Source organism: Melanostigma gelatinosum (genome assembly GCF_949748355.1).
Source record: "Melanostigma gelatinosum genome assembly, chromosome: 8".
In the NCBI taxonomy this organism is placed as follows: Eukaryota; Metazoa; Chordata; class Actinopteri; order Perciformes; family Zoarcidae; genus Melanostigma; species Melanostigma gelatinosum.
In genome coordinates, this window is record NC_136641.1 from 13835048 (window position 1) to 13856094 (window position 21047).

At 42.6% G+C, this 21047-nt stretch overlaps 3 protein-coding genes across 9 annotated transcripts; 2 read left to right on the forward strand and 1 right to left on the reverse strand.

Moving 5' to 3' along the window:
• Positions 1 to 421: 421 nt before the first annotated feature.
• On the forward strand, positions 422 to 13319 carry sort1b (sortilin 1b). The gene is made up of 20 exons (XM_079273207.1): positions 422 to 995; positions 2453 to 2512; positions 2750 to 2823; positions 2911 to 3007; positions 3106 to 3267; positions 3593 to 3666; positions 4674 to 4723; positions 5057 to 5184; positions 5715 to 5859; positions 6026 to 6181; positions 6716 to 6822; positions 6963 to 7065; positions 7175 to 7346; positions 7543 to 7733; positions 7859 to 8048; positions 8696 to 8812; positions 9454 to 9562; positions 9690 to 9799; positions 9930 to 10059; positions 11051 to 13319. Exons 1-20 carry the CDS (start codon positions 726 to 728, stop codon positions 11063 to 11065), a joined length of 2460 nt encoding a protein of 819 aa, XP_079129333.1. The 5' UTR covers positions 422 to 725; the 3' UTR covers positions 11066 to 13319.
• A 146-nt stretch (positions 13320 to 13465) lies between these two features.
• Positions 13466 to 16149, reverse strand: ngrn (neugrin, neurite outgrowth associated). 2 transcript variants are annotated; one of them, XM_079273230.1, is made up of 4 exons: positions 16044 to 16149; positions 14461 to 14652; positions 14253 to 14363; positions 13466 to 14158 (listed from the first exon to the last, which is right to left on the reverse strand). In XM_079273230.1, exons 2-4 carry the CDS (start codon positions 14571 to 14573, stop codon positions 13579 to 13581), a joined length of 804 nt encoding a protein of 267 aa, XP_079129356.1. In that variant the 5' UTR covers positions 14574 to 14652; positions 16044 to 16149; the 3' UTR covers positions 13466 to 13578. The 2 variants fall into 2 exon arrangements, with proteins under 2 accessions (XP_079129356.1, XP_079129355.1); XM_079273229.1 differs by having other exon boundaries at positions 14461 to 14736; positions 16044 to 16148.
• nfyal (nuclear transcription factor Y, alpha, like) lies at positions 15122 to 20948 on the forward strand. Of its 6 annotated transcripts, none has more exons than XM_079273209.1 (10): positions 15122 to 15369; positions 16153 to 16257; positions 16455 to 16541; positions 17500 to 17646; positions 17843 to 17965; positions 18063 to 18165; positions 18282 to 18433; positions 19112 to 19285; positions 19619 to 19729; positions 19940 to 20948. In XM_079273209.1, the coding sequence occupies exons 2-10, from the start codon at positions 16177 to 16179 to the stop codon at positions 20003 to 20005; spliced, it is 1044 nt and encodes a 347-aa protein (XP_079129335.1). In that variant the 5' UTR covers positions 15122 to 15369; positions 16153 to 16176; the 3' UTR covers positions 20006 to 20948. The 6 variants fall into 6 exon arrangements, with proteins under 6 accessions (XP_079129335.1, XP_079129337.1, XP_079129334.1 ...); XM_079273211.1 differs by having other exon boundaries at positions 16455 to 16538; XM_079273208.1 differs by having other exon boundaries at positions 15124 to 15369; positions 19616 to 19729.
• Positions 20949 to 21047: the final 99 nt, after the last annotated feature.

Here is a 21047-nt window from a genome sequence, read left to right on the forward strand (position 1 = left end):
GTTTTCAAAAAATGATATGGCCGGTGGAAACATTCAAATAACTTAACATGAGGAGGAACAAGTTTTGTATCTTCTTTGGCTCTGAGAAAATAAACTGAGAAAACAAAAACCAGACGTATGGCAAAAACACATTTAACTTTATTTTTTAAACACATTTTAAGTAACGTATTTGGCTTATTAATTTGATATTTTGGTCTTTAAATTAGATTGGATGGAGTATTTGTGATAGTATTGCTCAACCTAGCTTTGACAGCTAATATGCAAACGCCTCCATTTGACACCGCCCTCTCAGAATTAAGCCAATCAACAGCGGATAGGTGGAGCATAATAGAAGATCAGCCAATCACAGCGGCTCTTCTCTACATAGGGCATTGCAGCCCGCAGACACAATTTGCCTTGCCGTTACAGTGTATCATGTTGGCTGAGGAGTTGCAGCGCGAATGAATGGTGTCAAATACTCCGGTTAATTTCGCAAAATTGCGATTTATTTCTGTTTTGATATTTTTTCCGCTGTTGCGCGAGGAAATAATCGGAGCTTTGAAAGCGCTCTGTGTTGTCAAAACCGGAAATAATCGCTGTCAGTAGGACTACTGTTGTTGGTGTCATCCGCGGCAGAGCTCTAGCGACCTTCAGTTTGTAGGAAAGACCTGCATAAACAAAGACTGGTTTTTGGGTGTTTTCCCGTCTTTGCTTTGTTTTATTTTCCAGTGACATCCGGAACGAGGATGGGACTTTTGCTGCGCTCTATCCTGCTGTTATCTCTTTCCACTTTCACAGCCGGTATAGATTTTCAGCTGGGATCAAAAGCCTCCGAACAGTCGTTTTTGAAGCGTTCAAACATTGCAGAGAAAGCTGGGAACATCGTAAAGAGATCTCTGCCTGCATGGCTGGCTGCATCACCAAACCACAAGAGAAAACGAAGGAGCATTGAGCTGGGCGACAACTGCAAAGCTCTTCAAGGATATGACACCAAGTTAGCAGACAACACCCACCCTGTAAGTTACCAACAGAGGTCCGGTTACGCTTCACACGTCTGACAATGAAATGAGCAGCATAGACAAGATGCTGCGCAGGTGCTAAACAGGTGCACTCATAGGCCTAATCAGCTATTCTGTGTGCGGAGACACCTGCCTACTGATGGGCTGTTTTCCATTCAACTGTCAGCGATGAAGCCCGAGATACTAGTTAGATACAAGATACATTGCGCTGTAGATTCATTTTTTTCCTGTTGTAGGCTACAACAAAAACACACAATTAAAGAATCAACATGACTGGCGGAGTCCAAGTCTTTACACCTCAAACAGCCATTAAATATACCACCTTGGCTTTCTGTTGGCTACCAGTTTCGCCCTGCCATGTTTTTTTTCTTTAACATTTGGTGCAGTGAAATACAGTGTAGTGAAACTGTAACGACGCCTATTTTCCTCATTCTTTTGCGTAGGCTCCACTGAGCTTTCAGGCTCCACCAGACTGGTTTTACCTCTCAAATGCTCCAGTTATGCCCGTGACCTATATCTCATTCTTCTCAAGGAAGCGGCTGTATTCTGTATTTGAGGATGCCACTTCTCTGCGCCTCATTGAGAGTAAATCTGGTTACAGGGGAAATTGGCCCAGTGGGATCCATGTGACTGGCTGTGTGTTAGCTGTTTTGTAATAAGCCTAATTAAAAGCTGTGTTTGTGTGGTAGTGAAAGCAGTTAGCATTGGCAGGCAGGAACTCTGTTAGGACACAGAGAGGCTTCAGTGTTGTGTTTGGACAGGACAGAAGGCTGTATTTGGTCTCCCCAGATGTGTAATAGATTTCACTGTTGTAGCACAGGAAGTAAAAACCTCCAAATGAATGCACTTTATGTAATATATATATATATCTAACGATGCAGTGCAGCTTATTTGCCGAGCTCTTCATTGCCATGTGATCAACTTTGCATTGCAGTCTCTGTATGCTTGGCCCCGGTAATCTAAAGTCGACAGAATTTCTGGAGGCTCAGCTTCGTCATTCCCCTTGAGGTTTCTGTTGCAGGTCCCATCGGTACTGGAGCTGCTTACAGCATGAGCTACTGAAAGAGACCTGCCCTAAACAGTTCGTGAATGTTCACATGGTTGCAGAATATTGGGCCACTGAGTTGGTTTCAAGAATCAATCATTTTATATCAGGCAGCTGCACTACCCGATAATAAAAATCAAGCTTAATTTACTTGATTTGCACAAAACTAATGTCAAAGTAAAGTCTGATCTCAGGGATTTTTTCGTATTCAGCAGCTGTATTCAGAAGTCTTGTGCCTGCCGGGATTCTTTCCTGGTCTGATGTGGTCGGTTCATCCCTTCTTGCAAACTAGACTCAAAATCCTCACTTAATTTAGTGTCATTCACACAGCTATTTAGACATACTGCTCAATTGGTGCTGTGCTTTTTTACCCTGTTTAATCTTCAATGTGTTTTACATCTTTTCTCAGTTTACCTTCAATGACCTGAGTGGGTCGGTGTCGCTGGCCTGGGTTGGAGATGGCACAGGGGTGAGTGTTATATTGTAATCTACTTGCACCGAACATGTCTCTCATGCTGTGCTGTTCCTCTGACATGATCGGGACAAACTTGGCTGGACCATTCAGTGAACTGTATGGAAGTGACAGAGTAGTAAAGAACCTGGTAGATCACACTCCGAGTTCCCTCACATCAGGTTCTCATCATGCATATTAATAAATGATCCATATCCTTCACTTTCCTCAAGCTGAACCTCCTTTTCTCGGCAGGTCATCCTGGCTTTGACGACTTTTCAGGTGCCCTTCTTCATGGTAAGGCTTGGGCAGTCTAAACTCTATCGAAGGTAAGTCTCACAACCTCGCCTGTTGGAAAAACAACATAATTTGTATTCGTTTTGCATCTAATTTGACTGGAACCATTTGTCTGCCAGTGAGAACTACGGGAAGTCATTCGAGGATGTGACCAGTCTCATCAACAACACCTTCATCAGATCAGAGTTTGGCATCGCAATCGGGAACTCTGGCAAAGTATGTAATGTCCTCATCAATAAATCTAAAGTGTGTCTTCTGTGAAGAGCCTTTAAGGTCTGGTTTCATCAGTCTGAATTTGGGGCTGTGGCTTATAGGTGATCCTGACGGGAGACGTGTCCGGACGTTATGGGTCTCGGATCTTTGTCTCCGATGATTTTGGAAAGAGTTTCACCCCCCGGGACCTGACCTTCATCCCCCTGACGCAGATCACTTACAGCCCTGATAATTCCAATGTGCTGCTGGCCCTCAGCAACAGCGTGAGTAGTGAATGTCAAGGAGCTATAATTTTTTTTAAGACGGCAACCAGTTTGAATGCAAGTTATTCTATAAACTTGAAAGCTCAGATTAGTAATAGTACATCTGTTGTTAACTTAAGAGGGCAAGTGACCTTTTTCATGGCAGGTTGTAAACGCAATCATCTCACTCCCTCATAGCAAGAAAACCCCCGTTGGTCAATCATTTGTTTGCACATTTAGTACATTTATTAACATGGCTATGTTTTTTTTATGGGCCGTGTAAACAGTGGTGTTAGTTGGACCAGGACTTCATAATTTAACAAATCCTTTTTTTTTCTGTCCTCAGAATGAACTCTGGTTATCTGAAGATTTTGGCAGCAACTGGCAAAAGATCCACGACATGGTGTGTCTTGTGAAATGGTAAGAAACGACACAAACTGAGGATTATAATATAGATTAGCATCTTCGTCAGGTGATCGATGAACAAACAGTGATGTTGATCAATAGCCCCAAGTGACTGTGTCTCAGGGAAATATTTGTGGTCGGTGAGATAAGGGAGGCGTGGAAGATCAGCATTCTTATTTGTTTGACATGCAGTAAAGATTTCAAAACAGGACATTGCATCCTCCTTTACTTTCCCTACAACAACCTAATTATTAAAGGGAGTTGAAGACAGACTGGTGATTAAAGTAAAGTTTTTAAGCCACGTTTTGACTCCTTCACAGTTATGCTAACTTGCTCTCCCTCACTGAGACTTAATAATAACCTTAAATAACCTGAGGCCAACATGTTTGGAGTTTTTCTCAAACGACTTTTATTGTCGTTCCACCTTTGCAAAATAGCCAGTACAACTGCATTGCAGAGCAATCAGTGACTGTTTGACTAGCTCTGGTGTGGCCAAGCCCTCGCCGCATTCTTGTTGTTTTTAGAGGAACTTCCTGGTATGTGTCACTTAGTAACAGCTCTAGATATCTGTTCAGTCACATTTAAAGCTCCATTTTCAAGGTCTGTGTGAACTGTATGTACAAAATAGTCTTTAATACTTTCCCAAAGATGTTGATCTGAAAAAGCTCCTGGAAAATGGGTCATTCGCAACTGGGGCAGACAACACTCAAAAGACAGTAAATATTTAGGAAGGGCATGGCTTTATGCTGGTGGCATTTGATAAGCCATGTCACGTGATGCTTACTTTCACAATGAAGCAAAACGTATGGGAATAGATGGAGAATACATAAATAATCCAGTATGAGAGCTGATTTCTTCCATCCTGATTTGTTGTTTATTGAGATGAAAGCTCACTGAGAGCTGTTACAGCCTTATTAACAGAGCAGTCTATGTCTATATTTTGCTTACATATCCTTGAGTCTGTGGACTCAAATGTGTGTCTGCTTATCTAACATTTTTGGTACTTTGCACTCTGATTCTAGGGGAAGAAAAAATACCATCTTCTTTACAGCTAATCACAACGGATCCTGCAGTAAGTGATCGCCTCTTTAAGCAAAACCTGAAATAAAAACTTGGTCTGTGCAACTTTTGTGTACATGTTCTAAGGAGCAGCACATGAAATGTAATGTATTTTAAACATTCTCAAGGCAGTTTCAAAGATAAGCGGCTACATGTTTTTATCGAAACCTCTGTTTATCATTGATTAACTGGATTTGGATTGGATTATGCATAAAAATTGCAATGACAAATGCTTTCAAGATTTCTATATTCCTCTTAAATGTTGTATATAATTATTGGTTAAACTTATACATTTGAATAATTTGGGTGCACTTTGATTTATAAATTTTCATGTGTTTTTTTTCAGGTGATCGGGGAATGCTGAAACTGAAGAGGTCGACAGACTACGGTAAAAACATCAAGACTGTCGCCGGTAAGATCTACTCCTTCGGCCAGGGTGGACGCTTCCTGTTTGCCTCTGTTATGACAGGCAAGGTCAGTCTACAGTTGGTCCAAATCACCTGCAGATACAGAAACAGGCAAAATATTGTTTTGTGTTTGTAAGAAAAAGCTTCAGTCTGCTACATTTGAAATAAAGTATGCTGTTGTGAGGGGAGACATGGCCGCTGTACCTCCTAGATCATTTTTATGACGGGGCATTTCAAATCAAGCATGAGGACGATATTTTTGTAGTATTGGTATAGAATAGGTATTCTTCCCATCGCCATGTTTGGTTTAAAAGAGAAGTAATTTGGTAAAATCACCCATGAGTAAATATAAGGAAGTATCATATTTTAAAAGAGAATCAGATGGGGAAATATTCATAGAAAACAACAACTGACCGTATTAACTTCAATGGTCAGAGTCCGATGAATAGTTTGCTAAACGTGCGCTCCATCGAGAGCTCATGTGGATATTGTTACACTCAAAATACATAGCTCTGCCATTTAGCGTGAGGTAATTACTCTCCAAACTGATCTAATAATTTCCTTTTTTAAAAATCTTTCCTGCCTCTTTCTCTGCAGGGCATGTTGAGAATGATCCATGTGTCAGTGGACCAGGGTGAGACGTGGAACATGGCCCAGCTGCCCCCTGTTGGTCACGAGCAGTTCTACTCCATCCTGTCAGCCAACGATGAAATGGTCTTCATGCATGTGGACGAACCAGGAGGTAATGTAAAAAAAAGTGAATCATATGTCCTTATGGTCATGTAGAGAACTTGCACCATATTAACGCCAATATTTCATTATTCCAAATGACCAGCTCTGAAACCCTGCATCTGAATTTCTTCACCGGTATGTGTGAACTAATTTATGTTTATTTTCTACATATACAGATACAGGATTCGGCACCATTTATGTGTCAGATGACCGGGGCACTGTGTACTCCAAGTCATTGGAGCGCCACCTGTACTCCACCACGGGGGGCGATACAGACTTCACTAACGTCACCTCCCTGCGAGGAGTTTTCCTCACCAGTGTCCTGGCAGAAGGTAGCTCTATTCATGTGCCTGTGCTTTGATAAAGGAATAGCAAACGTATGCCTGCACTCAAATTCCCCTCTGAAAAACATACACATATGACTTCTCCATTACATGCCAGAGGGCGTTAAGTAAATATTTAATTAGAAGTTCAGTGTTAGATGTGCCGTCTCTCTGATGCGGCTGGCTGACACTTCAGCAGAAATACCACATCACCAGTTAAATATTGACTCCATCACGTCTGCTGCTCACTGTATTTTCTGTTGAATAACCTCCTGTCTTTCACCTTGTATATAACATTTTACCGTCACACAAAACAGCAACAAAACAAGCAGGATTTGTTGCTGGCATTTAGGGGGGCACATCCTCAGAAATAATGTAGATTCACACTGACGAAAACATACCTTTTAATATTATATTCCATTTCTGCCAATAGATCCTCCTAAGTGCTACCCATTAGTCCTTTAAGCTTTATTTGCACACATGGTGTTTGGATAGGGGTATCAGCTCAAGGCTTAGTGTGATGTCCTTATCTTCTTGTTCCAGATAACTCTGTGCAGTCTGTGGTGTCCTTTGATCAGGGAGGGGAATGGGTTCCCCTGAGGAAACCTGCCAACACCAAGTGTGACGCTACAGCCAAAGACCCAGACAAGGTAAAGGGAGAAAAAAAAGAATTTCATAGAAAGCTGATCAGTCTTGATGGAAAATGTGTGCTTTGATTAATTCTTCATCATGTAATTGTTTTGACTTTTAACAGTCCGATACCAAATGCTTCTTGTGTTTGCGTCTATAGTGCAGCCTCCACATCCACGCAGCCTACAGTACTGCTAAGAACCTGAACGTCCCCATGCCGCCTCTGTCTGAACCAAACGCTGTGGGTCTCATCTTAGCTCATGGTAATTATTCAGTGTTTTTAGATGAAGTAGAAGTTATTGGAATCAATAAATACATTATTGGCTAAACTAGACATTTTTGCCATATCACCATTTCTGTGTATCTCATCAGGGAGTGTTGGTGATTCGATGTCAGTGATGAAGCCTGATGTTTATGTGTCTGATGATGGGGGGTACACCTGGATTAAGGCCCTGCTTGGACCCCATCACTACGCTATTCTGGACTCTGGAGGGCTGTTGGTTGCCGTGGAGCACAGCCCCAACCAACCTATCAACACCATCAAGTGAGTTACAGTTAGAGGGAACAGATGAGTTTGTAACACACGAAGTCTGTTTGTTTTTATCTTTATGTGATTTACATATATTCAGATTTGTATTTAAATTGCAAGCTATACAACTTCCTCTCATATGTTATTGCCTTACTTTTTAAAGTTTATTTGGGTCGTGCTCATTTTTGCACATTCGTTGATGTCCTGACAGATTTTCTACTGACGAAGGACAGTGCTGGGGTGTTTACAACTTCACCAAAGACCCCATCTACTTTACTGGGCTGGCATCAGAGCCGGGCGCTCGCTCCATGAATGTCAGTGTCTGGGGCTACAGAGACGCCATCCTCAGCCAGTACTGGATCTCCACCACCATTGACTTCAGGGAGCTTCTCACCAGAGACTGTGAGTGCCATGAGAATCTGTTTGATACAACAAACTGACTTTAGCACACTTGTGTAAATTTAAAGATAACTTGTCAGTTGTTTGAGGTTATATGTAAACAGAGTCCAAAATATTGACGGTCATAGGTGTGGACAACGATTATGTGCAGTGGTTGGCCCACTCGGATGACATCAGTGACCCCAAAGATGGTTGCATGCTGGGCTACAAAGAGAAGTTCCTGCGTCTCAGGAAGGACTCTGTTTGCTGGAACGGACGAGATTACCTGGTTAACACCCAGCCATCCCTGTGTCTGTGCACCCTGGATGACTTCCTGTGGTAAGACTTGAGCTGTGGCCCACATCCACACCTCATACCAATTCTGTACAGTATATTCCACATACCAATAGGTGTAGTTTATTATTTAGTATGCCAAAGAAACTGACATACTTAATAACAGGAAGTGATGTAATCAATCAATTTATCGTGCAACGTCAGATGTCATCACACTGTCGTTTTGAAATGTTGCCACAAGTTAAACTTCACAAATAGGAATGTTTCCACTGTGAGCAGCTCCTCCATTGCCTTTGTACATTGCATTGTGGGAGAAAGGTGTCCCTTTAGCATGCATTCTGTCTAGTATACTTCACTTTTACCTAAACATCCTGTTGAGATAGAAGTGCTGCAAACGGGCTGTAATTGCTTTTATTGGAAGTCAAATTACTGGTGTAAAGGTCTACTTAAGGAAAGCTAAAAGGTTGCTCATTCAAATGTGATTAACTTCCTTATCTGACATTGACACAGCTCATACAGGATGGATGTACTATGAAACATAAGATACAGTAACTTGAGGAAGAGTTCACATTAAACATGCCAAATTGGTATTGAATAGCAGTGTAAAAGTATACTGGAGTAAAAATGAATTGTGACTCTGGATATTTATTCCTCCCTTGCTTACCGTCGTGGCATCTTCCGACTCGTTGCAGTGACTTTGGATACTACCGTCAGGAGAACAGCTCGGAGTGTGTGGAGCAGCCGGACCTGAAAGGCAAATTGCTTGAGTTCTGTCTGCAAGGCAAAGAGGAGCAACTGCAGACCAGTGGGTCAGTGAACCCTCTTTAATCATCAATGCTACATGATTCGCTTCAACTTGTCTGTAATTGTCTAATCTGCTCGATCCTTTTTTATTGTTATTGTGTAGTAGTGTATTGCCAAGAGTCTTATCAAAGCAGGGATTTTCAAAATAAAATTAATATTAATATTGAAACAGATACTGTGTAAATGTTATATTGTACGAGGCAATCACCGCTGCCACATTTCATAGCAGAGACTGTGACAGAGGATTGCTCTCAGTGATGAGGAAGTAGTTGTCATGCAGAGTTCAGTCAGAGGAAGCAGATGAGGGTGAGAGTGGTGAGTCTCATGTTTTCAGTGAGGAAGAACAAATGCTGACTGTAAAAGCAAAGGACATTCTTGGTGAATCGTGTTTGCTTCACTGCACACAGACTAACTAATAGAAATTGAATAATTGTTGCACAGAAGACAATCCAGTTAAACCATTATGTGCAGTAGGAAGGGTATGCTGTTGCATTAATACAGCTTAAATTAACAATTGGTGTAAGAACAATGAACTGTTTTAGACTGATTTCTGTTTGAAAGAGCCAAAACTCAAAAAAATCCATCAGTTACAGTTGCAAACCTCCAACTAACTATCACAAACTCTTGATGTGTCTTTGGTCCACAGCTATAGGAAAATCCCTGGAGATAAATGTGAGGGAGGAAAGAGTCCTGAGCGTAAAGAGATCGACCTCAGCAAGAGGTGTGTGAGTGACCTGGTGTCCCCTGAACTTCTGGTCAGTACTCCTGCCCACTTCTGGAAAATGTCATGACTATAGATTCATTCAGGCTGTGTGTTTGCCTACAGTATGTTCCTGCACTACCACTTTAACCCACTGTTGTTGTCTGCTGTTATTTTTACAGATAGACAGTCGCTCCTCCAAGTCTGTAGCCATTGTGATAACAGTCATCGTCATGCTGCTGAGCATTGCAGCAGGAGTTGTCTTCGTCAAGAAATATGTCTGTGGTGGCAGGTCCGTGATTCTTTCCACACATGTGTATAGTCTAGTACAAAACCAAAACCTGTCCAGGATAGCAAAGTGTATTTTTGCAATTGAGTCATGATTTTAGGTGACCTGATAATATTTTGAATGTGCCCTGCAGGTTCTTGGTTCACAGGTACTCGGTGCTGCAGCAGCATGTCGAGGACAATGCTGTTGATGGGATTGACGACCCGCTGGAGACCGACCACACTCAAAATGGCAAGATAGAGTTTCACGACGACTCGGATGAGGTACAGTGGACACGGTTTCCTCCCTCATACACGGGCTAAGATAGAAACACGGGTACCAAGATTTTCCTCTCAGACTGGGCCATTGTTTTGCAAAGGAACCGACGGCATATGTTTCCTATCTTTAAGGCTTGCTACTTGCTTGATGTCATGTACAAATGCAGATAACTTAAGTAGTTACATAGCAAGACATAGAAAACAACCAAACCAGACCAAAAATAATCCTCAACACACACTCCTTTAATCAATGTTGTCAAGAACACCAGAGAGTAAGTGCTACTGTTAAATCATCCCTGACGGTGGTTTTGTTTGGGTTTATTGATGTAGGAAGAAAACCTGTGCATGTCATGAGCCTCGTTTTCACTTTATTAAACATTAAGGACCCTGGTGATGAAGCCATGATGTCCCATTGTGCATTCCTCCTGTGCAGACCCACCTTGTCTTATATAAGTAGTGGAGGTGTAGAAGGAAACAGAGCAACATAATAGTCCACAATGATGACGAGATAATGGATGTTCATTCTTGCAATGTGACCGAACTCTTTAGGCGCTCTCTGGTGGACAAACTCTGTAATGACACAGTTTCTAAATGACCTCAAACTTTGGCATTTCTGAACCGAAATTTTTATTGTCAGCCGACATTTACACCGATATCAAACTACCTGTGATCAGCCATCATTAGCCGATACATTGTCCGGGACAATCGGTCGCATTCAAGACTGTCGAAAATGGACAATGATGCTTTTTTCTGTCTACCCACTGCTTGTCACATAATGTTCTAAGAGGTGAAGCTTTAATACAACAGTAATCGGTCCAAGAGTAAGTCCGAGTATTATAGCTCAAAGCATGGTTTTTAAGTTGTTGCTACAAAGCCACTACATTAACGTAAATGTCCCTACAACCAGGCCACCAGAGTAACTCAGTGAGGTGCATGTGTAAACATAACCATAATGGTTTCTCGTTTGCTCACCTGCTGTTTTCTTGTCTTTACACAGGACCTGCTTGAATAGCAGGCACAACCTGTCGTGCAACTGAGCAACAGGTTTCCAGTTCTCCCCGAGGCCGGACACTGCTCCTGCTGTCACTCTTTTGTCTCTAGCTACTTCTTCCTTTCACCTTCTAGTGTGAACTTGGGCCTCAGCGACCAGACGAAGAGTCTGCGTCACTCTGCTGTCATCTGTGAAGTATAATGAATGTACGGAGGCTTCCTGGGACTAATGCCACAGTTGAGGAGGGAGGTGTTGTGGTGTTTGTGCTTCAGTTATTGATTCTGTTTGACTCTCCCAAGTTATTTATTTTAGGGAACAAAGAATTTGTGCAGTAATGTGAACTGCTGACAGAGCCAGAGTAATGGGTTCTGAAGGAAAGCTAGTTGTATAAATCCACCACCATTGCATTACGGGTCCTGCCTCTCCCATCACCTGGGAACGCTCCTGGAAATACTTCTCACTTCTGTCCTTTTTCTCATGCAATTGTACATAAGCCTGTATTTCTTTGCCATTTTTTGATGTGGTATGAATATGGTAGGTGTAAAAAAAAAAAAAGGTTGCTGTTGGTTAATAACTCTCCCAAAACCATTTGAGTCTTAATCCCTACTTTTAATAAAGTAGCTGTTTGTCAAGAAGTGTACCTCATACGGCCCAGACTATGTAAATGTCAGAATTTCAGTGCTCTGGGCACTGACTTGTGAAATCCCCTGTTGTAGTCTGTATTTGGAATACAAGCCAGCGTACATTTACTCCATGGCATTTAGACCCACGGTTGACGTAATAAGACATAAGTGGAAATGTCCCTTTTGCGTTAGTTTTGACAGCAATAACAATGTTTCGATTCAGTAAATTGTCCATGCAAGTTAAATAATCCTCATGGCATGTTTGGTGAATGAAGATGTCATTGTGTGAAACACGTCACACATCAATGTATCGGGGGGCAAAGTGTGTCTGTTTCAAGACAGGATTTGTTCAAAAATGTATGTCTGCAGTTGTAACTGCCCAAAGCACAAGGTCCTTTGTAGGCCTAGAGTTTGTAGTTTTAACATTTTTCCTAAATGTGACCGAATGATTAACGTGACAAGACTGTAATAATCACTGTAGTCATATACAAGTCGTGTTTATAATCATTTGAGCAGTTTTTGTACTAACGAACTTTTGAACTTGTTTAACAAAGTGTGGTTCGAAGATGTTCAGAAGTGACAGAAATAATTATAGTTTGATAGTAAATATCTGCAGATATTTTTGACATCAGATTCAGATAACTGAATACATCAATGTGATTTGGCGACGGCAGCATAGGAGCAATAAGAAAAGTCATGTAAATGTTGTATAGCACAATTAAAAGTGTAGTAGCCTTTTAGAGTTAACAGACGTGGTTGTTGGGACTGTTTTTAATTGGTATTTGCATCTGAGGTGGAGCAAATTCACACAAAAAACAGGGTTGTTAAAAAAAACGTTTTATTTCAAAGTGAACTGTTTTTTCTTCTTTTGAATCATCCCGATACTGCTGTCATTTTAAAGCTCAACTGGATTGATCAATGCCTCCCAACAGATCCGTCTTCTCTATCACGCAAAGTCTTAGTTATTTTTCTTTCTTTCAAACATTTGTTGCACAATTATTTGTCTGTCTTGTGTTAAATACGTTGCTCTCGTGCAGGTTTTATTTGCGACTTGCAGATTCATCGTGCAGAAAATTGGATGTGGTTATACAAGTGCCTGTTGTGAGGATACGATGCGAGGCTCTCCCGATGTGTGGCCAGCATCCCTTTACTATTTATATCAACTAATGTGTAACCAGTTCCATCCAGTACGTCAGTGACACCCTGAAGTTGCACTTGTTGCCTAAATTGAATCCTTGAGCAGTGACGTACATGTTTCATACGAGCGCTCATTAAACTGCATGTTAACTCTATTTAGATCCACAGAGCTTTGTAAAGGAAAACAGCCCACAATAACCTGGTTATTCTCTCTTTCATGTCTTGGTATGATACATAATTCTGATTGAAATTTGGACGAGATTAAAAACAGTGGATACAGGGTTATTATGTAGCTGTTATTCACTGGGAGACACTTGGCAAGTTATTGTATACTAGTTTATTGCATTAAGTGAAAGTATCACATTTGTCTTGCTGTTTAAAACTGCTGGATAAATTAGTAAGTCATTGTGATGGGTCTGTAAATATACAAGGTTACATCTTTGTATCTGCTTTGTTTCTCTTCTGTATATCTGAGGCAATTTTCTTTGAGTTTGCCCAATAAATTCATAAGTTCCTCAATTTGTCACCCGACTCTTATTTTACAGCAACACAATATTGTTTACAAAGGGATCCGTTACCAAAACACATTCTGGTTGTCAGATGAAATATCCTTAAAGTACAACTGTAGTTTAATCGGAGTTGAAAAAATGCATTGAAAATTGTTTTATTTTGCCTGTTTAGTAATCTGTTTAGAAGGTCACTGAGCAGATGCATAATTCTCATGACAACCTGAACATCACACATGGTCAGTCAACAGTTCAACACAGGAAGTCCTCAGATTCTATACAAAAAGTTGCCCTCTCCATCAAAGAATTCATTGCCAACTTGCACCACAGGGTCAGGCTTTTCCATAAACTCCTCAAGCTCTTTGTCTGTCAACAGCTGTCCATCCCAGCTCTCCTCGTCCTCTTTGTCATCCTTTGAAGGATTTGTGTTAGACGCGCCATCCTCTTCTTCCGATCTCGTCACAGCGACGTCTTTACTACCAGCTCTGAACTGGGTGGCCTGCAGAGTAGCAGGGGCGGGAATCTTTGCCAGGGATCCTGTACCGGCACCTCGAAGCATCACAGTCTGCTCAGCCACAGGCACCACTGCACGTTCTCTACTTCCTGGTGGGAGTGCAGCTGATGTGCGGTGTCCAGGCAGCTTCAGCCTATTCTGCTCTGTCCCAGCACCTGAAGGCAGCGCCGGCTGCCCGAGACCAGACATTACTTTGGCATCCTGCTTTATTTTTCTATCAGCAGCGGGGACGTGGTTGCTCCTGAGGACTCTCAGGATGACATCAGGGGTGACAGAGTAGCCCTCAGCCAGGCGCTGTACTGTCCACTCATCTGGTTGCTCTTGCTTCAGATATCTACAAATTGAGTAAATTGTTAATCATCATTCATGCAATTACCTTGAAGACAAAAAAAGCTATGTCTATGTTGAACTGAGATAAAGCACCTCACCTGATCTGCTGAATGGCATCCCACGTTAGCTTCCTCTGTGGAGCTCCTGGTGGAGTCATCTGCCTTCTCAGTATATGATACTTTAAAGTCCTCTGCCCCTTTCTCTCCTCACTGAAAAACATGGGAGAGGTAGTTTAAAATGACAAGCAGCACACACAAAACAGTGCACATTAAGTTATTCCTATACTAGAATAATAGTTTATCTTACTCAACCACAGCCTGTAGCTTGTCTTCTACATCCTCCAGTTCACCATCAACAGACATGTCATCGCCGTGAGCTCTGTTTGATGCTCTGTCTCTGTCTCCAGGGCTCGGTCCCATCCTCGCCCTGTTGGCTCCTCGGCTCGCCGATCGACAGCTGTTGATAGAAACTGAGGGCGTCGCGCACAGAGCGCCAAGCCTGGAGAGGAGTGAGAGGACCTGCAGAGGTCGCGCCATGTTCACACTGTGTTCTCCTGTCCCACTTTTGAGCCAGGAGCCGAGGCTAGTTGTGCCCAAAGAGGAGACTCAAACAGTCAGACACAAGTTCACTGACATTGACGCACTTCTAATCGTCAAAGGGCCCCTCTGACAAACTTCGTTCAAACCGAAACACGTCCCCTGCTTGTTTGTGCTGACTAGAGTATGTCAATGTCCATGCAGTTATCACAGAGAAGTACCCTTCACCAAAACTAGGTACTTCCGAAACTCGTGGACGTACTTCCGCAAACATCCCTCTCACAACACAACCACGGTGCGGTACTGCCCACTACCGGAATGGAGGTGCAGTTATTAGCTGGACCTGAACTAAACGAAGAGGTTCTCTTGTAAAAAAAAACGAATCTCAACACCATCCATTACACGATTTAACAGGTACGTGTGCCATTTCAATTCCAAACTACACGGTGAGGAAATAATATAACACAAGGGGAGCTGTCAAAGAAAAGAGAAAATATCAAAATGGCAACATCTGCCGGTCGCCCCGGGCTCTGCACCCGTGTTCGTGTGTCACGCAGCTGCGCACCTCCTCCCATGCGCCGTTGTCTCATTTGCGCCATTTTGTCCGCTCACTTTGTTGATTGGGCTTTAGCGAGCTGTACTAGAGCCAATCAGAGGGAAACCGGACAGCGAAGAGACGGTAAGGGAGACCCGATTGAAGCCATTGGTAGTTGTCAGCACGGATTGGTTTGCCGTGAACCAACCAAATTACTAACCCAGCTAAATGCAAAAAAAATCGAATGGCAGTTTGATTTTGACCGCTGCGTCCTTGGGCCGGTTGGGCTGCAAATAACTTGTTCTCAACGTTGGCTCCTGGAAACATGATATCTGGTGGTCGACCAGCCTTAAGCTAACGTTAGCTCAAATATAGACCGTCAGACAAAGGGATGGGTGTTAACGCCTATGTCCTCCCATCAGTAAACGTTGCCTAGCACATTATCACCAGCTAACGTTGTAATAACAGACCAACCTAAAGACAGACATTAGCTATCAATCTGTTAACTAGCCTCCCGTCTGTGCTTTCTAACGTTTACTACGCGCTGTACGTAGCTAACTCACGCTAGCCTTATTAGCTACAACTGCAATATCCTGTGAGCAAAACACCGAGTTAAAGCAGCCCAGTGTGTGGTTCTTACATCACCGCTAGCTACATAACATTTCACATTACGGACATAACATTTGAAATATTGATGGCACACGTCGGTTAGCGTGATGAGTTGAAATGGAAAAAGGCCGTGCTTAAATATCGTTAATACCAAACGTTATAAAAACAACGAGTTGGCTGCAGTAACGTTAGAGATCGGTTGAAAATACCTTGTTTTTTTTCTGGACGATCAAGAAGGTTATATGTTACATTTAAAATGAATTACTAAGAGTCCTACATCTAATGTCAGCTAATACTGTATGTGTCTTTTATTTCTAGAGACGGTTGTGACAATAACAAGCCATGGAGCAGTACACCACTGCCACCACTACTACTGGGGAGCAGATCGTTGTGCAGACATCCAATGGACAGATCCAACAGCAGGTGAGCACAGGATTTACTCTCATTAATGTTGGTTTGATGAAGATGTCTGTCTTACCACCAACAATGTAACACTCTGCTATGAGATCACAGGTAACAGGTAGCCATAATTCAAGTGTTCCAGTGGATTCCAGATCAACCCCCCCTCCCCCTCCTGTTAATTACTTGTCTGAGACTGTATTATCCTGCATTACCTTTAGACACAGGGCACAGTGACTGCTGTGCAGCTGCAAACAGAGGCGCCAGTGGTGACGGCCTCAGGCCAGCAGGTGCAGACACTCCAGGTAGTGGTGTCACTGCCGCCGCCCAGTGTCAGAGTCATGACAGTGTTACGGCCTACGGGATTGCATGCCATACAACCAGGGCTGTTTTTCATGACCCGTCTATGTGCTGTTTGGTTCATCCTCCCTCCCCGGCATGCCTGACAGCTGCCTTAACTGCATGTTCCTCAGCACAGTGTGTTGTTCGGGTTCCTGCTTGTGCTCTCATGACTACCGTTTGTCTGAGTTGTGTTTTGTCTCTTGGCAAGTTCGACGTTCTTCCCAATGAGAACGGAAGTTACATGTGAAACATGAGTCAAATGGATGTGTTTTGCTGTCAGCTGAAGAACCAGTACTGAACAGCAAGGATCCATTTTCATTATTGGCTGTCACCTCTCATCATCTAGCTATGTTTTTCTATTGTATAGTTGCTAAATGGCTGTGGATTGCTTCATTTTTCCCTCTGGTACAACTGCTGCCACAAGCTTTCAGTTGTCCACTGTGGTCTCGCACTTAATTGATGGATGCCAATTGCACAACTTATACTTGTCAAGTTGCATAGTGAATGCAAATTAATGGGAAGGCAACATCTTTCCAAATCATGTACCTTTTAAGCAAATCAAGTTTAAAAATAACTTCACAACCTGTTGGTTCTGTAGCAGTATCCTACTTTGTATAAATACAAAACAGTTGAATAAAGAGGTTTTGTATTTTGCAATTGTAGCCCATCTTAATGACAAAAAAATCTTATAGAATATACTGTACATAAGCTAGTTTGGATTTACTATGGAACCAGATAGTTTCATGTTTCTGTCCCAAAACAGAAATGACAGCAAATCATCATATTTCATCCATGATGTGGTATCCTGGATGTTCCTGATTTGACATCGTATGCTTTTGATTTTTGAGTCACACGTAGGAAATATTGAGGCAACAAACACGGGCGGGCAGTGGTGCTGTAACAGCTTTCTGTAACTCTCTGTAGGTCCAGGGACAGCCTCTGATGGTCCAGGTGAGCGGTGGGCAGCTCATCACATCATCAGGGCAACCCATAATGGTGCAGGCCATGTCGGGGGGTCAGGGGCAAACCATAATGCAGGTCCCTGTATCTGGAGCTCAGGGATTACAGCAGGTAAGAGATGATGCTCAGTTACCAGATTAAGTTCTGTATTCAGATTGACCCACATTATCCTGTTAAAGGACATGTGTTCTCTGTGTAATGCTATTGGCAGATGTGAAAGCTGGGTGTAATATTTTAGTATGAGAAACACATTGTGATTGGGCTAGGATGTTCCTGAATCTATGGGTGGTACTTTGTCCATGTGTAGATCCAGCTGGTGCAGCCCGGTCAGATCCAGCTGCAGGGCGGACAGACTATCCAGCTGCAGGGTCAGCCCCAGCAGATCATCATCCAGCAGCCCCAGACGGCCATCACCGCTGGACAGAACCAGGTGTTACACTCTGACCAGTTGAACGGCAAATCCATTTAATCAAATAATTATTACCATGATTATTGAGTGTCTTCTCTTCTTACTTGTGGTCCTACAGGGACAGCAGATCAGTGTCCAGGGCCAACAGGTGGCACAGACGGCTGACGGACAGACCATTGTCTACCAGCCGGTCAATGCAGATGGCACTGTCCTGCAGCAGGGTAAACTCTGATTTCTCCTACCTTTTCTGTTTGCCTTCTGCTTTGTAGACTTTCTAAAGAGGAGCACTGCTGAGGTGTCATTTTGCATAACAACTGTGATCGTAATCTGTTTCCAGGAATGATCACAATTCCGGCTTCCAGCTTGGCAGGTGCCCAGATTGTACAGGCAGGGGGTGCCAACACCAACACTACTAATAGCGGCCAAGGCACTGTGACCGTCACCCTGCCCGTCTCTGGTAACATGGTCAATGCAGGTGGAATGGTCATGGTAAGACCCTGTGCAGAGGTATCCAGCATCTTAGTACCTTTTTGTTTTTTTGTTGTTGTTGATCGAGACTCACACAGGGTGGTGGAGGTCCCTTTTTAAGAGCACCAAATACAGTTTTTCAACTTGTAATTTTTGTAAGAATCATAACTGCCTTTCATTGTGAAAATGTAGAAATGGGGTGTCGTAATGTATTTATATTGTTTTTGTAGAAGCATATTGTGTTGATGTGATTCATTATTTATTTGGTGACACATCATTATTTTTCTAAAGTGGTATATTTGATGGAACAGCTGTCAAAATAAAAAATTTAGATTTTGTTTTGTTGTTGAATGCAGTGAATATTACTCTGTTTATTTAACACCCACTGTCGTCCCACATAGGTATTTTCACTCTTCTTAGGACTGTATGGGCGTTTACAGACTATGGTTGATTGACATCTCCCTCACCTCTACTGCACTTGTTAGGGCAGGACAACTTTTTTTTCAGGGCACCTTTGAGTTCTTTACTCATGCAATCCCCAGCATAACTCCACCCAGTATCAGCCTGTAGAGAAGTCTATTCAGCACCTGTATTTGCACAGTAACTACTTGTTTATGTCCGCATGCTGCTATACACTCGTGCTCTCCATGTCAGATGCTTTAAACACGGTGTCCCTGTTTGTGTCTCTCCCTCTATCAGATGGTGCCTGGAGGTGGTGCAGTTTCCACAATGCAGCGAATTCCCCTGCCAGGGGCTGAGATGCTCGAGGAGGAACCGCTGTACGTCAACGCCAAACAGTACCACCGCATCTTGAAGCGAAGACAGGCTCGTGCCAAGCTCGAGGCTGAGGGCAAGATCCCCAAGGAAAGGAGGGTAAGACGCATTGGTTTACAACACACACACACAGGCACAGTGACGCTTCTTCTTCCTCACTACCTGCTAAATGCAAGTGCACATGATTTGTCTATCTACCATTTCATACTGGGCTGTATATAATAATAATAACTTTAATTTATATAGCGCCTTTCAGGGGACCCAAGGCCGCTTGGGCTGTGATGGAGTATGTCTAGTGGTATTGAGCCATGTAATCTCAGAGAAGGCCAAGAGGAAAGTGCGGAAATGTGTTTTTCAACCAGTACTGGTACAGAGGTGGTGCAAAGTGTTCAGTGTTACAATACTAATGCTCCTGTACTTACTCCTTAGCAGAAATACCTTCACGAGTCTCGCCACCGTCACGCTATGCAGCGCAAGCGAGGAGATGGAGGACGTTTCTTTTCACCTAAAGACAAGGAGGAAATGGCTTTGGCCCTGGCACAGGTAATAAAAAATATATACCGACTCAAGCTAATGTAATAATAAATATGTTGTACATTGTCAACTAAGCACTTAAAACTTACTTTGAAGGGTTTTTGAAAATGTGTATGGAATCAGGTGTTACTGTTTTTGAATAGGAGATATCTCATTTTGTAAAGATCTCCTCATGATGTATTATGGTTACCTCATTGATCATTTCTCCTCCTCCTCCAGCAACAGCAGGAGGTAGCCCAGGCAGCAGCAGATGAGACCGTGGCTCAGATGATCCGAGTCTCATAGCACTGTCGCCAACATCATCTCTTCTGTCTGTGAACTCTGCCTGAGGCTCTTCATCCCATCTCACCTGATCTGCCGCACCATCTGCTCTCACTTCTCCTTCCTCCCGCCACGCCGTCTTACACCAAATCACAGCACCGCCGCTGGGTTTCTTCTGTTATCGCTCCAGTCCGACACCGGTCTTCCAGGGAGCTGACCATGTGGCTGCTAAGACTGTTGACGGTTTTGGTCTTCTTCTCTGAAACGGAAGATGCTTCCACCCTCAGCTTATCTCTTAACTCTTTATTTTTTTTTTTCCATAAGGATTTGTTTAGACAATTATGATGCATGAAGTTATAGGTAACCAGGGCAAGTCCCTCAGAGCAGACAACAGCTGATGTCACACCCTGGTCTGTAAAAAGAGTCACCAGTGAATTCTTTAAATATGTTTTTGTAAATGGTACATTTGTTTTCAGAGACACTCGTTAAGCATTGGTGTCTTGTATCTATAATGTGATAGCCTTTATTTTGACTTTTCATTTTTGAAACCCCATGTACTGTGGGGGATGGACTCCGCATCATAAGTCCAACCTGCGTCCACTGAGCAAAAACTGAAATGTGATACTAATGTGAAGATAATGTACAGACATTCTTCTCTTCCCCAGTGTGTAACGGATGTACTTACTAATTTGCCCCATTTTGTGGATGCATTTTATACAATTTCGTGGTTAGACAGTGTTTGTAGGAAAACAGTGACTTGATGTTTAATCACATTACACATTCTATCCATGTAGTTACCTCTTCATCAGTCAGTCCACCTACGTGTTTTGTTTTTTCATTGTAGATAATAGATTTTTCTTTTTTTTTTTACCGATCAGATGCAGCAATGCAATGTTTTGGGTTTTTTTTATAATGGAAAAAAGGTTGGACATTCTTGAAACCTGTCAATTAAATTTTATTAAGTGACTCAAGGCTGTTTGTGGTAACTTCTTCACTCCCATTTTTGGTTAGTTCAGTGAATCATTCATTTAGATGTCCCATGAGTCTTATCCATTGGCTTTCTATC

Coding starts and splice junctions, on each gene's coding strand:
- sort1b (XM_079273207.1), top strand. CDS start 726: ATGGGACTTTTGCTGCGCTCTATCCTGCTGTTATCTCTTTCCACTTTC. Junction 6,823..6,962: donor CAGCCAAAGACCCAGACAAG/GTAAAGGGAGAA, acceptor TTGCGTCTATAG/TGCAGCCTCCACATCCACGC. Junction 7,347..7,542: donor CAACCTATCAACACCATCAA/GTGAGTTACAGT, acceptor ATGTCCTGACAG/ATTTTCTACTGACGAAGGAC.
- ngrn (XM_079273229.1), bottom strand. CDS start 14,690: ATGGCGCGACCTCTGCAGGTCCTCTCACTCCTCTCCAGGCTTGGCGCT. Junction 14,364..14,460: donor AAGCTACAGGCTGTGGTTGA/GTAAGATAAACT, acceptor CATGTTTTTCAG/TGAGGAGAGAAAGGGGCAGA. Junction 14,159..14,252: donor GATGCCATTCAGCAGATCAG/GTGAGGTGCTTT, acceptor CTCAATTTGTAG/ATATCTGAAGCAAGAGCAAC.
- nfyal (XM_079273208.1), top strand. CDS start 16,177: ATGGAGCAGTACACCACTGCCACCACTACTACTGGGGAGCAGATCGTT. Junction 19,286..19,615: donor AGATCCCCAAGGAAAGGAGG/GTAAGACGCATT, acceptor CTTACTCCTTAG/CAGAAATACCTTCACGAGTC. Junction 19,730..19,939: donor TGGCTTTGGCCCTGGCACAG/GTAATAAAAAAT, acceptor CTCCTCCTCCAG/CAACAGCAGGAGGTAGCCCA.